At 35.4% G+C, this 23,042-nt stretch overlaps 1 protein-coding gene and 1 long non-coding RNA gene across 15 annotated transcripts in view; one reads left to right on the forward strand and one right to left on the reverse strand.

Annotated features, from left to right (window-relative positions):
• The window catches only part of HNRNPC (heterogeneous nuclear ribonucleoprotein C), a 42,908-nt gene that overhangs the window by 16,667 nt on the left and 3,199 nt on the right, over nt 1–23,042 (forward strand). For 8 of the 14 annotated variants that reach the window (XM_057721294.1, XM_057721290.1, XM_057721291.1 and 5 more), the window contains 3 exons: nt 7,275–7,552; nt 9,992–10,106; nt 10,698–10,745. In XM_057721294.1, the coding sequence (XP_057577277.1) occupies nt 7,312–7,552; nt 9,992–10,106; nt 10,698–10,745 (404 nt within the window). In that variant the 5' untranslated portion in view covers nt 7,275–7,311. Of the gene's footprint in view, nt 1–4,367; nt 4,590–7,274; nt 7,553–9,991; nt 10,107–10,697; nt 10,746–23,042 lie in introns of those variants that run through there. The other 6 variants (XM_057721301.1, XM_057721304.1, XM_057721300.1 and 3 more) reach the window with 2 other exon arrangements.
• Nucleotides 4,264–23,042, reverse strand: part of LOC130844924 (uncharacterized) — a 52,657-nt gene continuing 33,878 nt past the window's right edge. Inside the window, exons 2-3 of the long non-coding RNA XR_009051268.1 lie at nt 19,944–20,053; nt 4,264–4,442 (exon numbers count right to left, since the gene is read on the reverse strand). This is a non-coding gene — a long non-coding RNA (uncharacterized LOC130844924). The remainder of the gene's footprint in view (nt 4,443–19,943; nt 20,054–23,042) is intronic.

The following is a 23,042-nucleotide window of genomic DNA, read 5'->3' on the forward strand; positions in this document are numbered from 1 at the left end:
AATCAAATATTTTGCCAAGAATATTGCATAGGTGGTATATATTTCTTATTTTGTAAAATCAGGAAGCATATAATGTCAGATCACTTGGTTTAAGTGGTGACCCATGTTTCTATAGTAAAGGTACGTTTTGTTCTCTTATAATCAGTGAGTAGTCTGTTGGGTAATACTTTGAAACCATGTAAACCCTGTTTCCCTCCCAACAAGCTTTCACCCACTGCTTTTGGCATACGCTGACGGTTGTCTAAATCAGTTCTTATACCGATACAATCTTCACTAATTAACAGTTTTTTCAAGTGATCTTTCAAGTCTTTTCTAATATGCTTAAAACAGTTTTTCATGTTTATGGTTTATTATTTTATTCCTGCCCTTTTTTTTTTTCTGTTACTCATACTTTTTTGGGGACTGTTGAGTTTTGTCTTATTTAGATTTTTTGCATATGTAATTTTTACATTTAAATATTGATCTATTTATAATTTTTGTGTATAGAATGAGATTGGTCCCAATTTTTGTTTTTAGATGGCTGCAAGGTACCGTTTATTATTTATTTATTTTTTTCACTTCTATTTTATACTTCTCTATTTTAATGTATTTTTTTATTGAAGTATAGTTAATTTATAATGTATGAGTTTCAGGTGTACAGCAAAGTGATTTAGTTATATGTATATGTCTACATATATATTAAGGTACCATTTATTGAATTATGCATTTGCCCCTTATTTATATTTTGAATAGTCTTAGTTTCAATTCTTAGACAAAGCAGTTAACATTGTTTATCTAAAATGGCCAGCTTTAGTTTTTTTGTGGCCTGAAAATACTACCATGTGCTATTTTTGCATGATAGGCTTTACTTTGAGGTCATGTCTATGTTTTGATGAATAATTACCTTTGGGAATGGAACAAATCACAGTCCCTTGGTATACAAGGGGGATTGGTTCTAGGACCCTGGCAGATACTAAAATCTGGGAATGCCATTTCTAGATTACTTATAATTCTAATACCTTAATGTAAATAGTTGTAAATGCTTTGTAAATGGTGTGCAGAGGTTTTGCTTTTTGGAACTTTCTAGAATTTTTTGCCCTGTAGTTGGATCTGCAGACACAGAATCCGCAGATATAGACGGCCAACTGTATACTGGCCAACTTTTTGCAGAAATATGGGCAGTTCATTGTTGCCCTCTGAAGAGGCCAGAGGGAAATAGTTGATGAATACCATAAAGATACATAGGAAGCAGAGAACAGGGTTGGGGTGGGGAAGAGAGTAACAGGAAAGTAATGTGGAACAGGGACAAGGGACCTAAAGGGGCAAAATTGGAGCTTAAGTGTGTTAAAGGAAGACAATTTAGACCAAGAGATGTTACTCTAAGTAGGCAGAGAAATTTATTTATAGTATTCAAAAAGTACTGAGAAAGTCTTGATAAGAAATTGTGAAAGACTGTGAACTAGGAAATCTTTGGACTCAAAATTGCCAGCATCTTAAATATTTGCCAACTCATTGCTGCCATCTAGTGACACTTTTTGTCTTTAAAATGCTTCAAAGAAAGATGGGAAATAGCATATTAGGCATATGGCAGTTGCATCTGATTTAAGTTGAATGTAGAGGCTATTTTAGGTTTTAGGGGATAGTGATAAAATTCTAAGGTGGAGTTCTGAATTTCCTAGTCTGAGGTAAATTATTTCCCTTGTTCTCTGGTTAGTATGATCTGACATTTGATAAACCATGTCGATGCTGTCTTTAAATTTCTTTTTTTCTGGACCAACGGATAATGTGATATGAGTAAGTATAATGTGAGTAGCCTATTGAAGAGGGCAAACAGGTAGAGGACTGACTGAAAAGCTCAGTAGAAATATCTTGTGGCTTGTTTATTTTTTGTTGTGTGTGTCCATTGTCCCGTCCCCATCTTCCCCCCTCCCCCCAAACATGCCTACATATGTTACTGAACACAGTCTGAATGAGTGGCACTGCTTTGTCAAGTATTTATCCATCCCCTCAATCTCTTTCCCCTAAAGGTGGGGTTCCAGTGCCTAGTACATAAAGGCAGGGGAGCTGAAAGCTTGAATCCAATTATGAATTGATTTTCGCTTAGATCCCAGCAAATTCCAGGACCTTCATAACCTATGTTTCTGGACCATTTGAAACTCTCATAATTGTCAGCGCAGTCTGCCTTTCGCACCTTGCCATGTTTCTTCCCAGCAGAATTTACTTGGTATTTAATGTGACTTTGGGAGAAATGGAGTAATTTCCCAAATTTTAAAGTGATTGACAATCCAAGCTAGGTTTGCCTCTTAAGAGGGCAGAGAGCACGATAGCTCAGACTTCAGAATGAACAGTTGGAAATAAAGTTGACAGGTTTGCTTGCATTCCAACTAGATATAGGTTTTATTTGTGTTTTTTGTTTTAGGATATGGCTGGGATGGTAAAAGTAGAAATAGAAACGCAGTTCTATATCCATGAAACTTAAGCAGTTCTTGCCCTTCACGTTGCCACTAAAATCTCTTGTTGCTTTTATTACTTCAACATAAAACATGATCAAACGGATGCAAAGATCCTTTGGTGTAATAAAGTAATAAAACTAACTTAACATTCCTGGTTTTGACTTTTACTCACCAGCCTTAGTGATCCTTTGATGATAAATTGTGAAAGTACGAACCTGGGATGAAAAAATAAAAAGCTGTGCAAACAACACACATGCACATGCATCCATGAACTAGAGGTTTGAGTACTACCACTCAATAACTTCTAGGAAAATACTGTCTTCTTTTTCTGTTATGTGTACTGTGGTAGTATCCTGATTTTTTGGAAACCGGATCCACTTGATCTCTGCTACTGAATTAAACAGGACACAGAGTAACCAGGGAACCATAATCATTTTAGAAATCTTTCCCCATTTGGTTTTAGTCTTTGAAGCCAATTTTAGGAAAAAACTGATTCTGCATATTTTTTGTTCTGTGTACTTTTATTTACTTAGCTCTTCTGTAGTATTCAGTATTGAGTTTTTAAAAGAATGAATTTATCTTAATTTTGCTGAGAAAGCTTAAAGAATGTGACCAGAGTACTTTGAGAAATTGCTGAGTATTTATGATGTGCCAGAAACCTCTGATTTTCAAAAAGTGAAAGAAGTTCCAATTTATAAACTCTGGATCCATAAACTAGGTATTACTCTCCATGAAGGTACTAGAATTGATTATTAAAGTTAAAACTGACTCATGTGGATTAACGTTACTTCATTATCAGTGTTGTTAAGACTCTTAGTGTACATTATTAGTACATTTGATGTTCTCAAAACACGTGAAAGTTTTTATAAAACAAATGTTTAAAGAACCTGAGTTGTTATTGCTAATGTGACAGGCCCTTTTTTATTTCTCCCAAATGCATTTCCTGATTAGGAGTGAGGTGCTTGACTTTTAAAATGTTTTCCTAAAAATAAAACACTTACGTGTTCATTGTAGAAAATTTGGATAATATTAAAAAAAAACAACTGAAGGTGGTAACAGTGAATTAACCAAAAGAGTACCCATGGAGCAATATTTTAAAATACTTGTGCCCTATCTTTCCTAAGCACACAGTTATTATGTGGGTAGGTATATATGCCTTCTGTTATGTATTGTACAATTGTATATACTGGTTTTTTTTAACATAAACATTTTATCATAATTTTTGCATTATTTAAGGTGATCTGTAAACTTTCTAAAGACTGCAGTTGCTGGTAATTAGAATATTGAGTTAAAAATCTTTTTACAAAAATGTAAAATACAACCAAATGTTACAGATCTATGTAAGGTAAAAAGCAAAAATTGACCCCTTCCTCTGCAACTTGCTTTTACACTTGAAATCTGATATATTAAGATTATACCCTTTGGGTCTGAGTTTTAACCCAGTTAGGTACAGTTTCTCCAATTTCTTCCTTCACTAATACTATCTTTAAAAAGCTAGGAGAAATTGACCTGTCTTATAAGGATGACTCCAAAGTGTAAACTTCTGTGACCCATGAGGCAGCTTCAGATACACTCATTTAGATCTTTTCCATTTCTATTAGTCTTTCAAAAAAAAAAAAACTTGAGTTATTTTAAAGCAAAAACCCTATAGTTTCTACTCAAGTTGAGAAAAATAGAACTTTAACTGACAGCAAACACTTTGGAATGATTCTGTGACAGTCCAGAAGTAAATGGAGTAACATATTTAAGGAAAGAAAATGTTAGTCATTTTTATACCCAGCGAAACTGACATAAAGTGCACAGGCAAACTGTTACTAAGATGCAAGAAGTGATGAACTATTTTTCAAGTTCTAAGTAATATGTTAGAGATAAGCTTGAGGCACCATAATGCCTAGAGAGATCTGGTAGAATTTTAGCATTGATAACATAAAAGATAATACCACCTATATATAATCTTGCAGAAGCGTCACACATGAGTCTGGTCAAGCCTTTGGTCCCAGCTTCCAATTTCTGAAAATACAAAGGACAGAAGACTATGTGGAATTGTACTAAGGGTATGAAATTCTGGAAAACTGCAGGACAAATGCCCAGGATTCTTCAAAAGATAAATTTTAAGTTAAAGGGGAACTTGTCTAAAAAGAGCCTTTGTTTTAATGGGTAAGACTGTATTATCCAGGGATACACATTTAGGTAATAGAACTATTTTTAAAGTAAGAAAGTGATTTTACTGTCAAGTTAGAATAGAAGTTTTAGGGGGAGGAAAGGGATTGAGAAAGGAATGGTGCACATGGGGCTTCTCAGTTATTGAGATTTTATAGAGACTGAGCTGCTCTAGCACCTCCGGACCTTGTGTTCACCCACTATTGGAGCAGGGAATTCTCCCTGTTGGAACTGCTTTTCCTAACATTGGCTCCCTTTTTTTCCCCAGTAAATACTACTTGAATGTTTTGGTATTGTTCAATTTCTGGGTCTTTCAGGCTCCCAAATGCTTCTTTTTGCTTCTCCCGCAGCAATAGATAACCATGCGTGTTAGCTGTTGGCTTGCCCTTACCAGCGTGCCTTTTGAAGTTTTGATTGGGGTGCCTTGACACCGAATTCTGTTGTAAATGCACTCCATGGGTTTTTTGCTTTATCCACAGTTAATTTCTTCTAATTAAAACTCGGGGAGATTTTACCTGTAATTGCTGTTGATAATATTTATTTGTGAAAAAAACATTTGCTGAAAATTGGCTTAAGTCTCCAATTGTAATAGCAAACCTTAAAAGCCAAGCAGAAGTACAAGGGTGAGTCGATTCAACTTTTAGAGAAGACAAATTACATCATTTTTCGACATAATCTCCTTGCTTTTCAGTAGACTTTGTCCATCTGTCAACAAGCTTTTGTATTCCCTCATTAAAAAATATTTTAGGCTGAGCTGCGAGCCACGAATGCACTGCTGTCTTCACGTTTTCACGTGGACGGGCCTCTGGCTCCTTCTTGATGGCTAATGCTTGTGCGACCTTCCTTGACTTCTCTATCCACTCATACACACTTCTTGGCAACAAAACACACTGTGCAAAAAGTCTTCAATAAATTACGGCACCAGATACACCCTCAGACCACAAGAAACGAATCACTGCATGCTGTTCTTCTGTGCAAATCACAAGTGGGGCATCCATTTTTGCTCATATCACAGTTACAAATGAAGTGATGGAACACGTTCACACCTGTCCAGCAGTGACTGGGGAGACAGTAGCCTTGAACAGAAAGCACTGATGAGACAGTGCGGCCAACAGAAGTTTTAATATAACCGGAGTGTGGATCATTTTTGACTCACCCTTGTATTTGAAACCAGTTAGGTTTCTGTTTTGATTTCTTTCAGTGTTCTAAGACTTTTCTGGTGCTCCCAGTTAAGTTGAAAGGCTGTTGGTGATTATTGGTAGCCACTGTTAATGTAAATTTTTACTGCTTAGTCAAAAAATTAACTTTATAAAGATATAATTTAAAAACCAAAATAGAGACTTTTCTTGAATTTCAGAAAGGATAGGCGCTTTACAGCTTTAAAATCAGTATACTTATGAAATGACAAGGTGTTTTAAGGATCAGAAAGGTAGTGGTCATGTATAAATGTTATACCATCTTTTTTTAAGCATGTATTATATATAAGACATTTTTATATAATCGACATGAATAGTTTGTTATGATTATCTTGAGGATTGGAAAGTTAAGAGATACTAGACACTGGTATCTTCTAATTTGATGTTCTTCAGTACCTTTCAAAAGGATGAATGGGAAATACTCTTAAGAATGTTACTCTGAATCTAACGTGGGTGTATCTTAAACGCTGTTGAACTTTGGTGGTTGGAGTGGGAAGGAGCAGTTGACTAATACATAAGCTGAAGAATGTCAAAACATTTGCGCTCTAATAGAAGACCTAAAAAGGTATTATGAGTCTCCATGTAATTACAAGATTGTGCCTCGGTACCATGCATGAAGATCATTTTTGTTTTGAAATTGTCTGAGGAAAGTTGTAATCCTCTTACATAGTTTTCCTAGTCCTTTTTGATTCATGCAGTGTTCTACCTTCTAGTTTTATCATCATCACCATCCAGCATTATTAAAAGTCCCAGCTATATTTAGTATTATATTTTCACATAAAAAGTAAAGAATCATTACATTCTGTAAAAAAGGTGGTATTGATACTTAAGGTATCTATAGCATACTATAAATCAATTGAAATACCTGGAAATAGATGATTCCAGAGTGAACGAATTGGTTCTACTTATTGCCTTTGTATAATAGCTAATTATACTTGAAGGGTAGGGTGTCAGTTGTCCACATTCATCTAGCTGAAGAAGTTTGTGGGCAGAATTTGGAGTTCTGTATATCTTTGGGGGAATGAGTGAGATTCATTTTAGTGAAAGCAATGTGCAAAAAGGTGGAGTTATTGATAGATGGGAAGGAATGGTTAGGTTAGCATGACTGGGAAGGTGAAAAAACGAGACCGGTGGAAAAGAGCTTAGGGGGTTCTAATTTGCTTGAGGACTTTAGAACAGGGAGGTCACCTGAAATTAATAATGCCCAGGAGGATTAGGTTGCCAATCTGTGAAGAGGGTTTTCTCCCCCCTTGAAGTGATAGTCTAGCAGGAATGTACTACAGAAGAGGAGGTTGAATTTCTGTAAGGGTACATTCAGGGGCTTGAGTCTCTGAATAGTAATATACTTGCTCCTGTGAGATCCCTTTCAGTTGACTCATACTGTCAGTAGTCACAGTGGTTCAAAAATAAGAGTAGAACAAATTTTTATCAAGGATTATATTGTTCTTAGCATCTGTGCACCTGAATGCATTTTTTTTCCTCTCAGTTTTTCAGCTTTGTGAGGCACCTTATCATCCAAGACAATGGCCAGCAATGTTACCAACAAGACGGATCCTCGCTCCATGAACTCTCGTGTATTCATTGGGAACCTCAATACTCTTGTGGTCAAGAAATCTGATGTGGAGGCAATCTTCTCAAAATATGGCAAAATCGTGGGTTGCTCTGTTCATAAGGGCTTTGCCTTCGTTCAGTATGTTAATGAGAGAAATGCCCGGGCTGCTGTGGCAGGAGAGGATGGCAGAATGATTGCTGGCCAGGTTTTAGGTAAGGTCTGGGTTAAATTAATTTTTCATTAATTATGTAATTCAGATCTGAGAGTTTTCCTGTTCGTGTCCTCTTTCTCTTCTTCTTCATAAAGCTAACAGTCTGAAGTGTTCTGGATATTATGACTGACATCAGCCTAATAAAAATGTCAGGTTTATAAGTGTCATAGACAAAAGAGGATTTTACTTATTTGGCTGTTTTGTGTTAATAGAGATGGGATAGCCCTTAGTTGGCAGTCTTGAGTAAGGTAGGGGAGATAGGAATGAAATTTCATAAGGTACTATTGCTGCCTAAAATGTCTGTCTTAATGCACACAGTCAACTGGGTGAAGACAATGTAGCTTAGTCGTGTGCTCTAGAGTCAGATTGCTTGGCTGTATGTTGGGGCCTCACAGCTATGTGTTGGGCAGTCTACATAGCTTGGCTGAGCCTTAATTTTTCTCATTTGTTAAAATGAAGATAATAGTACCTCCGTTTATTATCTTTTCTTACCTGAGGTAATAGTACTTTGTGGTTGTCAAGAGAAAGATGAGAGGAGTGATTGAGATAATTCATGAGAAGCTCTAAACTTTAGATCTCATCACATATGTCTCAGTCCATTGCAAATCATTCTTTAGAGCTCAGGATAGTTCATCTTTGGCCAGTGGATTGATCACCTTCAAGTCTGTTCCTGTGGTCCTTGAGACCTTACTCTTCTAGTATTGCGTTGCCTCCTTGCTTTCTGGCACCATAAGATGTTCCAGGTCATCTGTGTATTTCTTGATCTGTCCTGGAGTTTGTCCCTTTCATAGGAATGTTGGCTCCTTTTAATGGGAGTTATTTAGAAACCCGCTCCCTGTATACCCAGGGATGTTTATGATTATTGAATTTTGGGTAGAATAAGGGACACTTATTTTTTTAAGACAACAAAACATATCCTTTTATGTGTGCTTTGTGCCATGGTTTCAAAACAATCATATCTGTATTTTTACCAAAATTAAAATTACTAAGTGTTATTTTAGATTTGAGGTTCATTTTATTAATATATATTCTGTTTTGGTACAGAATATATATTTTTTAATATATAAACTGTTTTAGTACAGTTTTCCCTTGATTGAAAAACGTGTTTGAACTGTGCGGATCCACTTAAGCGTGGATTTTTTTTTTCTTTTTCCCAATAATATTTATTACAGTAGTGCAAGAGTGTTGGTTGAATCCCCCAATGCGGAACCACAGATGGGGAGGGCCAACTGTTGTTGTATGCAGATTTTCAACTCTGCAGAGGGTCAGGGCCTCAAACCCCATGTTGTTCAACAGTCAGCTGTAGAATCACATGAAAAAATTCTTCTGTGAGATTGTATAATCAACTTGATACATAGTTTAGTTCTATTTCACTTTATTACATTTTTTAATTGCTTTAAAATTAATTCTAGTTTTTGTTTTATAAAAAAAATCTTATGATTCCAAAGTCAAAACTAAAAACAAGGTTGTTATCAACATTAAATATTAAAAATCAGAAATGAGTTTAGTGAACCAAGAACTCCTTAAGATTATTCATAAATAAAATGGTGTTTAGCAAATAGTGTACTTAAAAGTCTGTTTTTCAAATAGTCATTTGATGAACTGAGTTTTGGAGAGCTAGCTAGCTTTTGGCTGTTTTTTGACAAAAACAGTTGGTCTCTTCTGTTAGCATATGAGGGAGTACATGAACTCTTTGGTAGGTCAGGTGGCATGGGAAGCAGCTGGGCACTCTAGCATAGGTATTTTAAAAATTATGTTATTTATGGAAACTAGGATTTGGAGTGTATGTGTGCATGCATGTAAAAGTTGTTTACTTAAGCATCTCAGTGTTTGCATAGTATTTCTTAAGTATTTTTTATGCAACTTTTCCGCTTATCCTATTTGTAAGGAGAATAAAAACTCCCCTTTGAAGATAATTTGAGGGTACCATACTTCAACCATATTCATTCATAAATTGCTGTATATTTATATCTCTGTTTATTCATTCCTAATAATTGTGCTTATTTTATTTTATTTTTAAAGCACTTTATTGGAATATAATTGTGTGCTTATTTTAAATGCATGGAATCATTTCTGGAAAGGCAACTGTTGGTCGTTAATACTTTTCTCCTTTGATAACAACTGAGTGAGCACTCTGAATGGTGAGAGTTTCTTATTGAAGTGTGCGAGCTAGTGTAAAAGATACCAAAGATAAACTTAATGTGTTTTGCATAATGAATGCTTTGTTAGTACAGAACAGAGGACAAAGAAATGGAAGATTGTCCTAACCTTGTAAAAATTCTTGAGCCTTTTTTATATGAACTCAGTTCATCAAATGACTATTTGAAAGATGAGATACATTGTTTGACCTTTGTTGATTTGTGTGGCCATGTACACTTTAAAAAGCTGCAGTTTGAGGACAACGGAGTTGTCATTAAAGTTTTTGTTTTTGTTTTTTCAGATATTAATCTGGCCGCAGAGCCAAAAGTGAACCGAGGAAAAGCAGGTGTGAAACGATCTGCAGCGGAGATGTACGGGTCAGTACCAGAACACCCTTCTCCGTCCCCTCTACTCAGGTCCGGAACTTTATTATTTATAACTGCATTGTGTCCATCAGTGGGCATCTTCTCTATCTGTTTTCTGGATGTGGGGAGGGTTAACTGTAGTATGTTTTATGTGTGAAAGTAATGCAATATTAATTTTGTGTTGATATACCTTCTTCTACCCCATTTCCCAGAGAATTATTAGAATTCCCTGAGGTTTTTACTATTAAAGATTAGTTTGGTATTTAAAGCATAAATTAAAGTCTTTCAAGAGGAGTTACTTAGCTTCTAAGAAGCTGGGAAGGGAGTAAGAAAGGGAAGGAGGATGACATAAGAATGTTTAATTTACTATTGTATTTTTCTATGTTCTTATTTTAGCTATTATGTTCTGTGTTGACATTTTAGCAATCTTACACCTAAATTTGCACTTTGGCCACTGCATGTCCAGTGACCTAAGGTGATTAGAATTTAGTGATCTGTTATTTAATGATTGGGTGTAAGTCCATGCTAATCTATTGATCTATTTGTTGGGTTGGTTTAGCGTGGGGTTTTTTTTTTCCCATCTGCTGTTGTGAATTTACATCAACAGCTCCAAATTAATCCTCTTTGGTATTTATTTTTCAGCTCCTCTTTTGACTTGGACTATGACTTTCAACGGGATTATTATGACAGGTATGTTGGAAATGTTTTGTCTGTTCCAGTAAGAAGCTGTCTAGTGAGAACCATTTTATTTTTCTATTTCGTAGTAGTAAATGTTCCATTTTGTAGTAATGAGTAGCAAATATGTTTTCAAAGTCCCCTCTTTCTGCCAGAACATAGTGGAAAAATAACTTCCAAAACCATCAGAGGTAGACTAGATAAGGGTGGCGTTTCTGTTGATTTCAAAGAATCAGTTTATGTATATTGTCAGGGCGTATGGAGACGTGTCCAGTATTTTCTGGACAAATACTTTTTCTTGACAAGTCAGTTTTTGTTTTAATTTGTTTGCCACATCAAAGTAAGGACTGGTTTGCCTAGTGATGAAATGGGACTTAATTAGCAGTATTATGTTTTCTTCATTATTTCCCTGTTGCATAGTGACCACTTGGCTTTGCATTGTAGGGGATTACAGCAAAACTATAAAAAATGATTACTAACCTTAAAAACCTAACAATCTCCTTTGAGCAAACCAACCAATACAAAATAGGATGCAATAAGCATAAATTAACACTACAAATTGCTTTAGGAATTAATGTTGAAGTGTTAAGATTTGTATTGTAGATTGGGGGTGATGGTTCAGTTCTTTTAAAAGGCAGGGAGTTTGGAATAATTATTATGATTTCTTGTGCCTTCAGAATAGCATTCATATTTGGAAAAGTCATGAGAAAGTTGGTAGATGTGTGGATAGGGATAAGTTATGGATGGCTTTGAGTATATAGAAAATTTTAACAGTGTACAGTTCTACCTTCATGAGAATTGTCCTCTAAAGTTTTACTTTTAGTTGTCTTGGTTAGGCAGTGAAACTTTGACCATTCCTTTATCATCCCACTCTAAATAAGTCTGGGAAAAGTTGTGTTAAGTGAGGAATTTCAAAATTGAGTAGACGAGATAGAGACATCAGGGATTAGTGAAAACATTCAGATGTTTGCAGAAATATCTTCAAATTTCTACTACTGCTATTTGGTCTTAAAAATTGGTGACAACACCACTATTGTGTTGGCCTCGCTCTTTAGTTTTTCAAGAGGCAAGATAATACCTTTACTTATTCTCTGTATTGCTTGATATTATAGAGTATCAGTGAAAAGTAATGTCTTTGACCTTGCATTCTGATCTCAGCCAGTAGAAAAAGAATTCTGATGACTGATGAAGTAACCAGATAGTAGCTGGTAAGGGTCATTCAGATATATACTGAGATCTGATAGGGAAATGAACATGCTTAGTTAAGAATGGAAAAACTTCTCAGGAAAATGGTATAGTTTTCTTTCAGAAGTCATGCTAAAGATACTTTATTCACAAGGCTAAGATTTTATTATCCTAGTTAGTAACATCCTAAATCAACTGTTAGATTGTTAAGAATTTCGTTTCCCAGTTGGCTCTGCTGAAAGCTCTGCTGCCTGTTACGTAAATGGAGGTTAAATCAGTCTGTTTAGTCCTTAGCCATACTCTTAAGAATATGAAATTCACATGAATATTTCAAGACATAAATTTGGGATTTCTGCTACCTATTGTTATGTTAGGGAGGCAATTGATACAGAGCAGAGAAAAGAATAATTGAGGAATCCAAAGACTTAATCACTCAGTGGAAAAGGTTATGACCAGAGTCATATATGTCATCTCAGTTTTCTTATCCCTAAAATGGAGATAATAATGCCTCCTAAGAGAGTTATCATCAAGACTAAAGGAAACGTGGGAGGTAGGTTGCATTGTAAATAACCCTCAAATATTATTATGCTTTCAGTCAATCAAGAATTAACACTGACACACATTATTACTAGTGTATATTGTTGACACTTACTAAATATCAAAATGAAGGGAATCATAGACACCCCACCATTCCTTGCCACAAAAACTGGTACCTCTAGCGTAGAGGCGTTTATTTGACAGAAGTCTTCTAAACTAATGCATGTGAAGTGAAGACCGATGTTTGTTTTTTAGACATGCTTTATAGTAGTTATTTCAACATTTTTGTTTACTCTGTACTATGGAACATTTCAATTCAAATACATATAAGAAAGTAGTATGTCAGTAAAAGAGATTGCTTTTATAAACATAACAGCAATACCATTTATACTTAGAATAGTTGAGATTCCTTAATCTCATCAGTTTTCCACAGACTTGATTTTGCAGGTTGTATTTTGTGTTGTTTAGCATGTTCCTCTGCCACCTGTATTTCCTGTGAACTAGTGGGGTAGATTTGGAGGCTGGTTCAGATTTGGGTTCTGTTTCTCTTTCTTTTCTTTTTTTGATGTGGGGAAGGTGGGAGAGGAGACCAGAATGTTTTATAAAGATATTATGCAGTTTGATCATCATTTGTCTGACTTGTCAGAAACTTTAAGAATGCAGGTATTGGGTGTTTCTTAAGGAGATGCATATATTTTAGATACCAGAGAGTAGGTGCTTAATGATGTTCTGTCAGGAGAATTAGTGATTTGTTTTTTTTGCTTGGGTATTCTTGTGTATGGGTGATAAAGTTCCAAAGATTGTAAATACTCTACCTTTAAAACTGGGGGATAATCAAACATTAAAACTCAACTGAATCACTTATATTTTAATATGCTTGTCTTCTGAGGAGACAACAGCGGATTGGATTCTGTAGTCTTAATGCAAATTACCTTTTTCATAAATCATGTAAAGTAGGCCTGCCTTTTATTTGTTACTAAGGCCATTCCTGACGTAATAGGTGTTGGATGTTCTTAGATGAATTTAACATAAATTGCCAACATATGTGAAACTACCATTTTAGATAGATTTGTTAATGTCACTCAGATACACTGTCAACTCTTTCAAATATGCTATAAACTTTCATTCGTAGCTTGTAATTACTCAAAAATTTAACAAGCCCCAAAGTTGAATGAATATTCATGGAGGTCTATGTATAAAACTAGGAGAGTTGCATCAGTTACTCTTGAGTACAAAACATTGTTCATTGATGTTGAAATTCTGATAAGTCCTATAAGCTGACAGAGATCCAATTCCAGTTATGTCCTGTTGAATCTTGTTGCTTCTAGGGAAATTGTTGCTAGAGTAGTTGCTGATAGAGGACTTCTTGTGTGAAGCAGTTCCTTTGAGTGATTTTTCTTTCAAAAGCTTAATTTCTCTTAATTTATTTAAATTCTCTTTCCACATTGATATTTAGTCATTCACTTTTGAAATTATTGATCATTAGAAGGCAGATTGTGCTGTTGTGCCGAAAGTGTTGTAATAAAAATAATTGGCACATTGTTGGAGATAAACAGGCATTAAAGCTATAGTTTTTGGTATAGCACAGGGAACTCTTCTCAATACTCTGTAATGACCTATATGGGAAAAGAGTCTAAAAAAAGAGTTGGAAGTAAGCCTATGTATATGTATAACTGATTCACTGTGCTGTACAGCAGAAACTAACAACATTGTAAGTCAGCTATACTCCAATAAAAATTTTTTTTAAAAAGCTAAACTTTTTGAGAAATTTTATCTTTCAGGCAAGAAGATTGGAATATACTAAAAGTAGATCTGAAAGTTCTTAGGCTAACACATATATGAATTTGATGTTTCTCGCAGCTAACTTGGCAGTATTCTTATAATCAAGCTTGATCTATAAATGTTTTCTGATTTCTGCCACAAATACTTACAGTGTTTTCCTAAGTATAAAAACACACCCATTTCTAGGAAAAGCTTTCACATGTACTTTCTGTAATCAGTTGTAGTCCCACTTTTCTTATAAGATCACCCAGAAAAAGTGTTTTGGAATTACGGGGTGGTGATGATTTCAGAAGTTTGTGAGAATACTAAAAATCACTGAATTGGGCATATTCAGAGGGTTTATTTTGTGGTTTGCTATGTGAATTATGTCTCAGTTTGAATAAAAGAAATGTCACAGTTATGGACAGTGGAGTAATTCTTTCTCAATCATTCTGTAAAGAACGTGGGAGCACAGGAAAAATCATATGCTTACTTAATCAGAATTGATAACAGGCTAGAGTATGAGAGCTGAGACATGGTAAACACCTGGTAAGCAAAAGATCTGGTTCAAAAGGACCCTGGTTTTAAGTAACTATTGCTAGTACACCATGAATAGAGGAATGAAGTAAATCTACAAGCAGATCAAATGTGGCACAAGAATGATAACGCACAGTTATACAGTGAAGAAGGTGCTGTGAAATTAATAGTGGCTGCAATGTGTTTGTACAGGATTGTCTCGTGGAAAGATGAATTGTGTTGCCCTTTGGGGAGCCATCAGCTCCCCTGTTAAAACTTAGAGCTCCAGGTGTTTTCATAAAGGGCAGTATTTGAACCTGCCTTTGATACTAAGCAGGAGGTTTTTAGGCAGATAGGGTGAGGGTACATCTCAAAGATGCCGAATTGTGAATATCCCTAGCATATTTGGGGAAGCAGCCAGCTGTGATTGGAAAGAATGTTGGTCATCAAGGGCTGTTGTGTGGCCTATTAAGTAGTTGTATCCTATTAGCAGTGATGTCTTATAAACAACCCCATGACTAGAAAAGAGAAACTGGAGGGGGAAAAGATGTGTAGTTACCATTGTAAATGTTGGAATGGGGGGGGGGGGGGCGGGATTTCTGAGGCATGATTTATTGGGTCAAAGTTATGAGAGCAGGTGCTTTGTAGGAAGAAAATGGTCAAATATAGCTGAGTTTTTCTTTTATGACTAGAATTATACCATTAAAGGCATAACCTATTTTGCTAAGTGACAAGTCTTAGGAAGGTTTGAGTTCTTAGAATTTTGGGAAGTAAGCAGCTTTGTTGATACTTACTGTACAGATCTTTTCCACTAAGGTATGCTGGTAGAGAGTGGTGAAAAGAAGTTGAGGTGGGGGAATCGCCATTGAAATGCAAGACAGGTGAAAGAGGCTAACTATCATATTCCTTAAACTAATATTTGACCCCTTATTTTGTTCTAGGCATACAGCATTTTAGGTTTTGAATTAATAAGTCAAAATATAGTACTGTATATGGATTGGAGGCACCACCACCCATCTTATTGGTGTTAGAGGAGCTGTCTTCTTGGCTCCCTCTTTTTCTTCCAATTTTCTGATATTCCTGAGCAACACTGGACCTTAGAGATGGGCTTTGTGTGTATGAAGGAAGAATACATGAAGTATTTAGGTTTTGGAGAATTGAGACCATCTGCTTGGAAAGGCACGTGATTCAGAGAGCAAGAGGGTTCTTGGCTACTTGGAAATGCTGTAAGAGATGCCTCGTTAGGTGACAGTTTAGATGGCATTTTAGGCTTTGTGTAAAATTTTTCATTTGCTTAGAGCCCTTCTGATCATGTTGTAGTTGGCAGAAAGAGTTTAGATGGGTGCGTAGATTAGTATGATTATACTTTGAACATAAACGTGATATTATTGGACTTAAATTTGTGTCCTGGACTCTTGGTTGAGTAAGTGGGAGATATTTATTTGAAGGGGAAGTATTTGAGTCTAGATCAGAGAGTTTGCTTTGTGGCTCTGAATTAAGTTGTGTTCTCGGTATATTATTACCTAATCCAGAGGTAACCTCTGCTGTTTTAGGAATCTACCTCAGGACATTCTCCATCTGGGTATACTTTGTCAAGTTCCTTGATGTTAATTTTTTGTTTTTTTAAAACCTAGCTTTGTTGAGATGTAATTCATTTTTTAAAGTATACAGTTAAGTTTATATACTCAGAGTTGTGCAGTCATGACCATGATCTAATTTTAGAACATTTTATCACTCCAAAAATACACAACTTGCTAGCAGTCATTCCGTATTCTTTCTCTGTCCCCAGACCTAGCAACCACTTTCTCTATCTAGATTTGCCTATTGTGGACATTTCATGTCAGTGGAATCATGTGAGATGTGTCTTTTGTAACTAGTTTCTTCCATGACTCTTTTGCAGTTCATCCATGTTACACTCTATATTAGTACTTCATTCCTTTTTATTGTTGAATTATATATATTCCATTGTATGGATAATACCACATTGTTTTTCCCTTCTTCAGTTGGTAGACATTTGAGATGTTTCCACATTTTGAATAATGCTGCTCTGAACATAGGTATACCCATTTTTGTGTGGACATGTTTTCATTTCTCTTGGGTATGACCTAGGAGTAGAATTGCTGAGTCTTACTACAATTCAGTGTTTAACTTTGGGGAGAACTGCCATACTGTCTTCCGAAGCAGCTGTACCATTTTACCTTCCCATTGGCCATGTTATGAGGGTTTTAATTTCTCCACATCCTTGCCAACAGTTGTTTTATTATGCATCTTTGTTATTTAAACTATTCTAGTGTTCTAGTGTGAGGATTATCCCATTGTGATTTTGATTTGTAGTTTCTTAGAAGCTGATGTTGAGTTTTCATGTGTTAATTGGCTGTTTATCTCTGGAGAAATGTGTTCAGATCCTTTGCCCAGTTTTATGTTGGGTAAAGCTTTGTCATACATTCTAGATATAAGTCTCTGGATACAGTATCTGATATTACATTTTCAGAGTTTATTACTCTTTTTAGGTTTTTCTTTTTATAGTTTCACCATTTTGCTTTGTGATTATAGGAGATGTGTAGCTATCAATTTATACTGAGAACATTTAGCTAAGTTTATTATGTTTCTGTTATAGACTTTAAAAATTATAGAATTATAGGCTCTCTTTGGAAATTACATGTAGGCGTAGGTAGATGTCTGGAAGGAACAAATTAGAACAGCACTGTCCAGTAGAACTTTGTGTGATGATGTCAGTATTCTTTATGTGCACTGTTGGTGTGGTGGACTTCCACATATGGAAAATGTGGCTAACGTGACTGCAGAACTGAATTTTAAATTTGTTTTAAATAGCCAAATGTGGCTAGTCACTACTTACTTGGACAGTGCAGGTCTAGAGTGCTACAAAATTAGTCCTACCTGGGTTGAACAAATTTTGAGTAGTGTTTAGTATGAGAAATATAATGACTAAAGACTGCTCTCCAGGAAGTTAGAGAACCCAGGCTGTAGTTTTGGAACAAAGCTGATGGGAATGTTGAAAGAATATCCAGGAAGCTGTTATTTTTTAAAGAAAGAGGAGATATCCTTTTGATAAATAGGATAAGACTATACTTTGGTAAAGAATTTGACTTGTTTAGGTGGATAAACTTTTTTTCCCAAGACCTTTATTACTTTACAGTGATAAATGTGTTATTACTGTGAGATTACTGGAGTTCAGCAAGGGGAAGAGATTAATAGGGTACAAAAAAGTAAAATAGCAGGAGAAACTCATCTATGGAAAATTGTCCTTGTGAATTCCTTGCAGCAAGCATGGCATAATAGTCTCAAATTACATACATTATAGGCAAAAGATCTGACTTTTATTTTGTAATGAATAGCTTGAAAAAGGATTCTGTTTTGTGGTAGTTTATTATTCAACTTTTGTCTGATTTTCTTAGGGAAAAACTTTCCCAATAGTCTTTATAAAGCTAGAAAAAAGGCAGACTAATCCTACTGGCTTTCAGTTTAATGAGTAGGATTGGTTTATTATCTGTTGTTGATAATGTGACTTGTGATAAATTCTTTCCTAGAGGCCAGTTTAAGGAAAGTCACTTATTTTCTGAACAAATATTTGTTAAGATCTTATTATGAGGCATTGTTTTGTGCACCAGGGTTACTAGTGGAAAATAGATGGTCTCAGAGAAGATGGATGGGTTGAACACATCATATAGAGCATGTTAACATGTTGTGTATCTTTAGTTTATGCTGTGAATGATTAGCAAGATTATTCTGAAAATAGGTAAGTGGCTGATGGAATTATCTAAACAAACAATCATTTGGAGAATGACCAAGGAGGTGGGGGTGGGAGTGGTGAGAAGTAGTTGAATTTTGAAGTTAATGCAGACAGATTTGCTTCCAGATCTTTGTGAGGGCTGAGAGAGGAATCAAAGCTGTCACCAAAAGTTTTGGCTTTGAATTTATAGAAACAGTGATGGGGAAAGAACACAGAAGGAACCAGGGTGAGGGGTGAATATCACAGATGAGTTGTGGACATGTTAATTTAAGCTCCTTATTAGGCATCCACTTTGAGAGATGTTAAGTAGGCAGTAGCAGGTGAAGTGAAAAAAGAGTGTACTCTTACCTGGCTTGATAACATGAGAATGTAGGAATGAATGGGCTTGTATATTCTTAACTTACTGTTTATAAACAGTATTTTTCATAAATACTGCTTTTTAATTTCTGCTTTTTAAAAAATAAAAATTAGACCACACTGACAGTTTAAGACATTATCTTTTGGAAATATCCAAAGTGACATTTGGGGATGTTTTGGAGGACATCATGACAAATGAGTAATAGTATAATTCTTTGGAACTAGAGGAGTCTTGAAAAGATTACCGCCTGGATGGAAAGTTTTATAAACAGAAGTAAAGCCAGGGATTAAAAAGGTTTTTTCTTAATATTGTCTTGGCTTCAGTCCTGTTTCTAAAAAGATTGATTTAGAACTCAAAGCAATCTGCATCTTATCACCCAGGTTATTTTTTTTCAGGTAAATTTTCAAATTGCCTTCCCATAAAACATATAGTTTTATGTTAACATAGCTTCCTAATGAATCCATCAAGAAAACTAAATACAGTTGCTTAATTTTAAGAAGCAGCTTTTCATATTTTAAGTTGTGAGATTGGATGCATCTTAAAATGAGTATATACATTCAATATTTTTTCCCTCGCTTGCAAAGCTGTTTGTAAACAAATCAGTGGGACAATTTTTAATCAAATGTATCTTTGAATTTGCAAAAAGTTTCTAAATACTAATATCAACAGTTCTTTTCAAAAGAAGATTGCAGAATCAATTATTGATTGCTACCATTGGTTCTGCATATATAGAGACTACTGATTCCTGCTCTTTATAAGTAGCAGTGCATGTGGTGGTTCCCCAACCTTGATCACTGTTCTTTGGGCAAGGTTCTTAAACATTACAGAGGTACTAATAACCTCTGTTTTCTGGGGTTTTTTTGTTTTTGTTTTTTCTTTAGTTAAAAAAATTATTATTTAGTTAAAATTTGATAGGGTGCCCCTATATATTGAATAAATCCTGTATAGCAGACTGGTTTATCATTTAGTCCTTTTGTCATTTAGTTGAGCAGTACTTGCTGTTATTAATTTTAACTGTCGTATAGATTATCTGTATCCTTAAATGTACCATAAAGGGCAATTTGAAGAAAGTTAAGAACCATAAAGTGCAGCTATGCAAATTTACCTTGGTAATTGGCACTCCATCCGTAAATTGTATTAGCAAAACAAATGTTAACAGTTGTATCCAGTTTAGCTTCTCCCAGACTCCTCAAGGCGAGGTTTGTGAAGGGGTGCCTACAAATAACAATTAGAAATTGTCTCTTAATTTAGAAATAAAACACAAATTACAAGAATCTCACTAGTTTATTTTAAAGCTCAACAGGATGAATTCCAACTACACCATGAAAACAGGTTTTGAGGTTCAGTATTTGACATAACATAGTTGCATATTTTCATTTTAATGTAAACTTGAATTAAACATGTCACATAGTCATTTTTAGCACCACTTTTCCCTTACGTAAATTAAAGTCCGTAGTCTACTCATTCGTAAAATAAAGCTTTGAGATTTAAAGAAATATATACTATCAAAATTATTAGGGTGAACTTTTAACATTTTTTGTTTTTAATAAGTATTATATGTTAAAAAGAATTGTATACCATAGTCTTTGATAATAAATTTAAGATAATTTCATTGTGTTCATTACTAAAAAAGAATGATGAGATATAAAGCCTACTCGGGGTTGTACCATCAATGCAGTCCAGTGAAAGTTTTGGTGGTGTTAAAAAGAAGATTGGAAAATAGTTACCTAAATCATTCAAATATGGTTTCTCAGACGGTTTTATAAAAAGGGAGAAAGAAATATTCAGAAATAACATTTATAATGTTCAAAGATGCAAATTATTGAAGGCCTTGATTTATGTGTGTGTGTGTGTGTGTATATATATACATATAGTTGTTTTTGTTGTTTTTTAATTTGGTTGCAGCGGGTCTTAGTTGTGGCTCATCGGCGTTCGAACTCTTAGTTGTGGCATGCATGTGGGATCTAGTTCCCTGACCAGGGATTGAACTCAGGCTCCCCCCTCCCCGCCCCCTGCATTGGGAGCGCAGAGTCTTAATCACTGCACCACCAGGGAAGTCCCAAAGGCCTTGATTCTTGAACAGGTTTTTAAATTCTGGTATTCCTGAGTATCAGTAGTTGATATTCTGCTCATGCAGTATAATGCTTCGGTCCACACAAGACCAAAGATAAATAAATTTTGTAAAGTCCTTTTAATGTTATATAAGGGTTGTGTTCTGAAGGTTTACTCTGGATGATATATTGGGAAACTTACAATAGAAATTGTAGAGGTTGTAGATTGTTTTAAGTTAGAGCAGTCACAGAATTTTAGCAGACAATTTCAAAGAGTCTCAGACATTCTAAAACCCCCAAACATAGTACCCTATAAAATCGGCCCCTTTTCTAGGAAAATCAAAGATAATCAGGAAGAAACTTCATCTTGAAATTTTTCTGTTGTAGATGAAAAATAATGAAGTGGAAGAAGAAATATCTCCTAACCCTTTAATGAAATCATAATAAGAATGCATGTTTAAACTGATTTTGATAAATCAGTATTATTGGTGGGGAGTCATCTTACTAGATTGCTCTCACCTGTGAATTATTTCATATTGTGACATTTCTTTTTTATTCACATTTTTTGTGGGTAACAATATCTGAAAATTAGTTTGCTTCTAGAATTTGGTAATTAATATGCCTAAAATTATTTTTTGTCTATCCAGTTTTTAAGACTGGAAACCGTTACGGTACATTAAATAAACATATTCAGAAGAATATAGGTTTTTACTAATACTTTATTCTAGTTGTTTGTATCAATACTTTAGTAGTGGTTGAAATGTATTATTATTAATCAGGGTTTTTGAGGCTGAAGATCATTATGTGTTACATCTAGTAACACATCTAGTGAGAAGCTTGCCTTTGAAAACCTGGACATTTAATAAATGCCTTGTAATGTTTATGTTTTGGCTTGGAGATTAAGATAGAGGGTTTTTTTGTCTTATCTGTTTATGTTATTGGCTAGCTGATGTGTCTCCAGATATGTTTTAATTTCTTTAAAATGGCATTTTAATTGCCTTTTATTCTGACTATATTTTATACCAACACTTAGTGTCCAGATTTGTGATTCAGGTGCAGTCTTAATTCTCTTCGTGTTTAGTGCTTGTTCCTCTGGTAATAATGAAACTTTCATGAAGAGTTTTTAATGACTTGGGCTTTATCATTAGAAGATCAGCAGCTGTTTCAGTTTATTTATTGGCTGCTTTGGGTCTTCGTTGCTGTGCATGGGCTTTCTCTAATCGAGGGGAGCGGGGCTACTCTTTGTTGTGGTACACGGGCTTCTTATTGCTGTGGCTTCTCTTGTGGAGCACAGGCTCTAGGCATGCAGGCTTCAGTAGTTGTGGCATGTGGGCTCAGTAGTTGTGGCTCATGAGCTCTAGAGTGCAGGCTCAGTAGTTGTAGCGCACAGGTTTAGTTGCTCTTCAGCATGTGGGATCTTCCCAGACCAGGGATCGAGCCCATATCCCCTGCATTGGCAGGTGGATTCTCAACCACTTGATGCACTTTGGCATTTTATAAGACAAAGTCTACTTAAACTTCCATAGAGGAATCTCTGTGAGTTTTTTGAGAGCCCATTTTTTTTAAAGCAGCAGTTAAGTTCTGTGGCACTAAAAAGCATTATCAGTTGATCTTTTAAAATACATTTTTCTTCAGAGAACTAGAGCGTTTGCCATTTGTGTTCCTGAGGCCATTACATGGATTGAAAATACACTGTATTTCTTCATTTTTCCTATGGCGATTTACCCTGGTCAGATGAACTGGTGTGGTTCAAAAAGAAATTCCAGTACCCTGGAGTGTAGGGAATCTGGAATGGCTGGCTCACTGGTTTGGAGATGCCAGTGAGAGAGTGGGTTGGAGGGGGAGGGGGGAGGTTAGATCTCTGAATCCAACAGGGCTGAGGCATCAGCTGTTTTCATGCCTAAAGATGTGAGTAACTCACTTTTTTACCCCCAGAAATTGTACAAAGTAATTTTATAGTTTTTGGGTCATTATACTTTGGGAAATTTGGGGCCAGGAAATGAAAAATTTTACGTAAAAAAATGGAAGGAAATAGTGATAATAAAGTTACTGTTGGGGATGTCCCTGACGGTCCAGTGGTAAGGCTTTGCTTTCTAATGCAGGGGGTGCGGGTTTGATCCCTGGTTGGGGAGCTAAGATTCCACATGCCTTGC

Source organism: Hippopotamus amphibius, chromosome 2 (assembly GCF_030028045.1).
Source record: "Hippopotamus amphibius kiboko isolate mHipAmp2 chromosome 2, mHipAmp2.hap2, whole genome shotgun sequence".
Lineage (NCBI taxonomy): Eukaryota > Metazoa > Chordata > Mammalia > Artiodactyla > Hippopotamidae > Hippopotamus > Hippopotamus amphibius.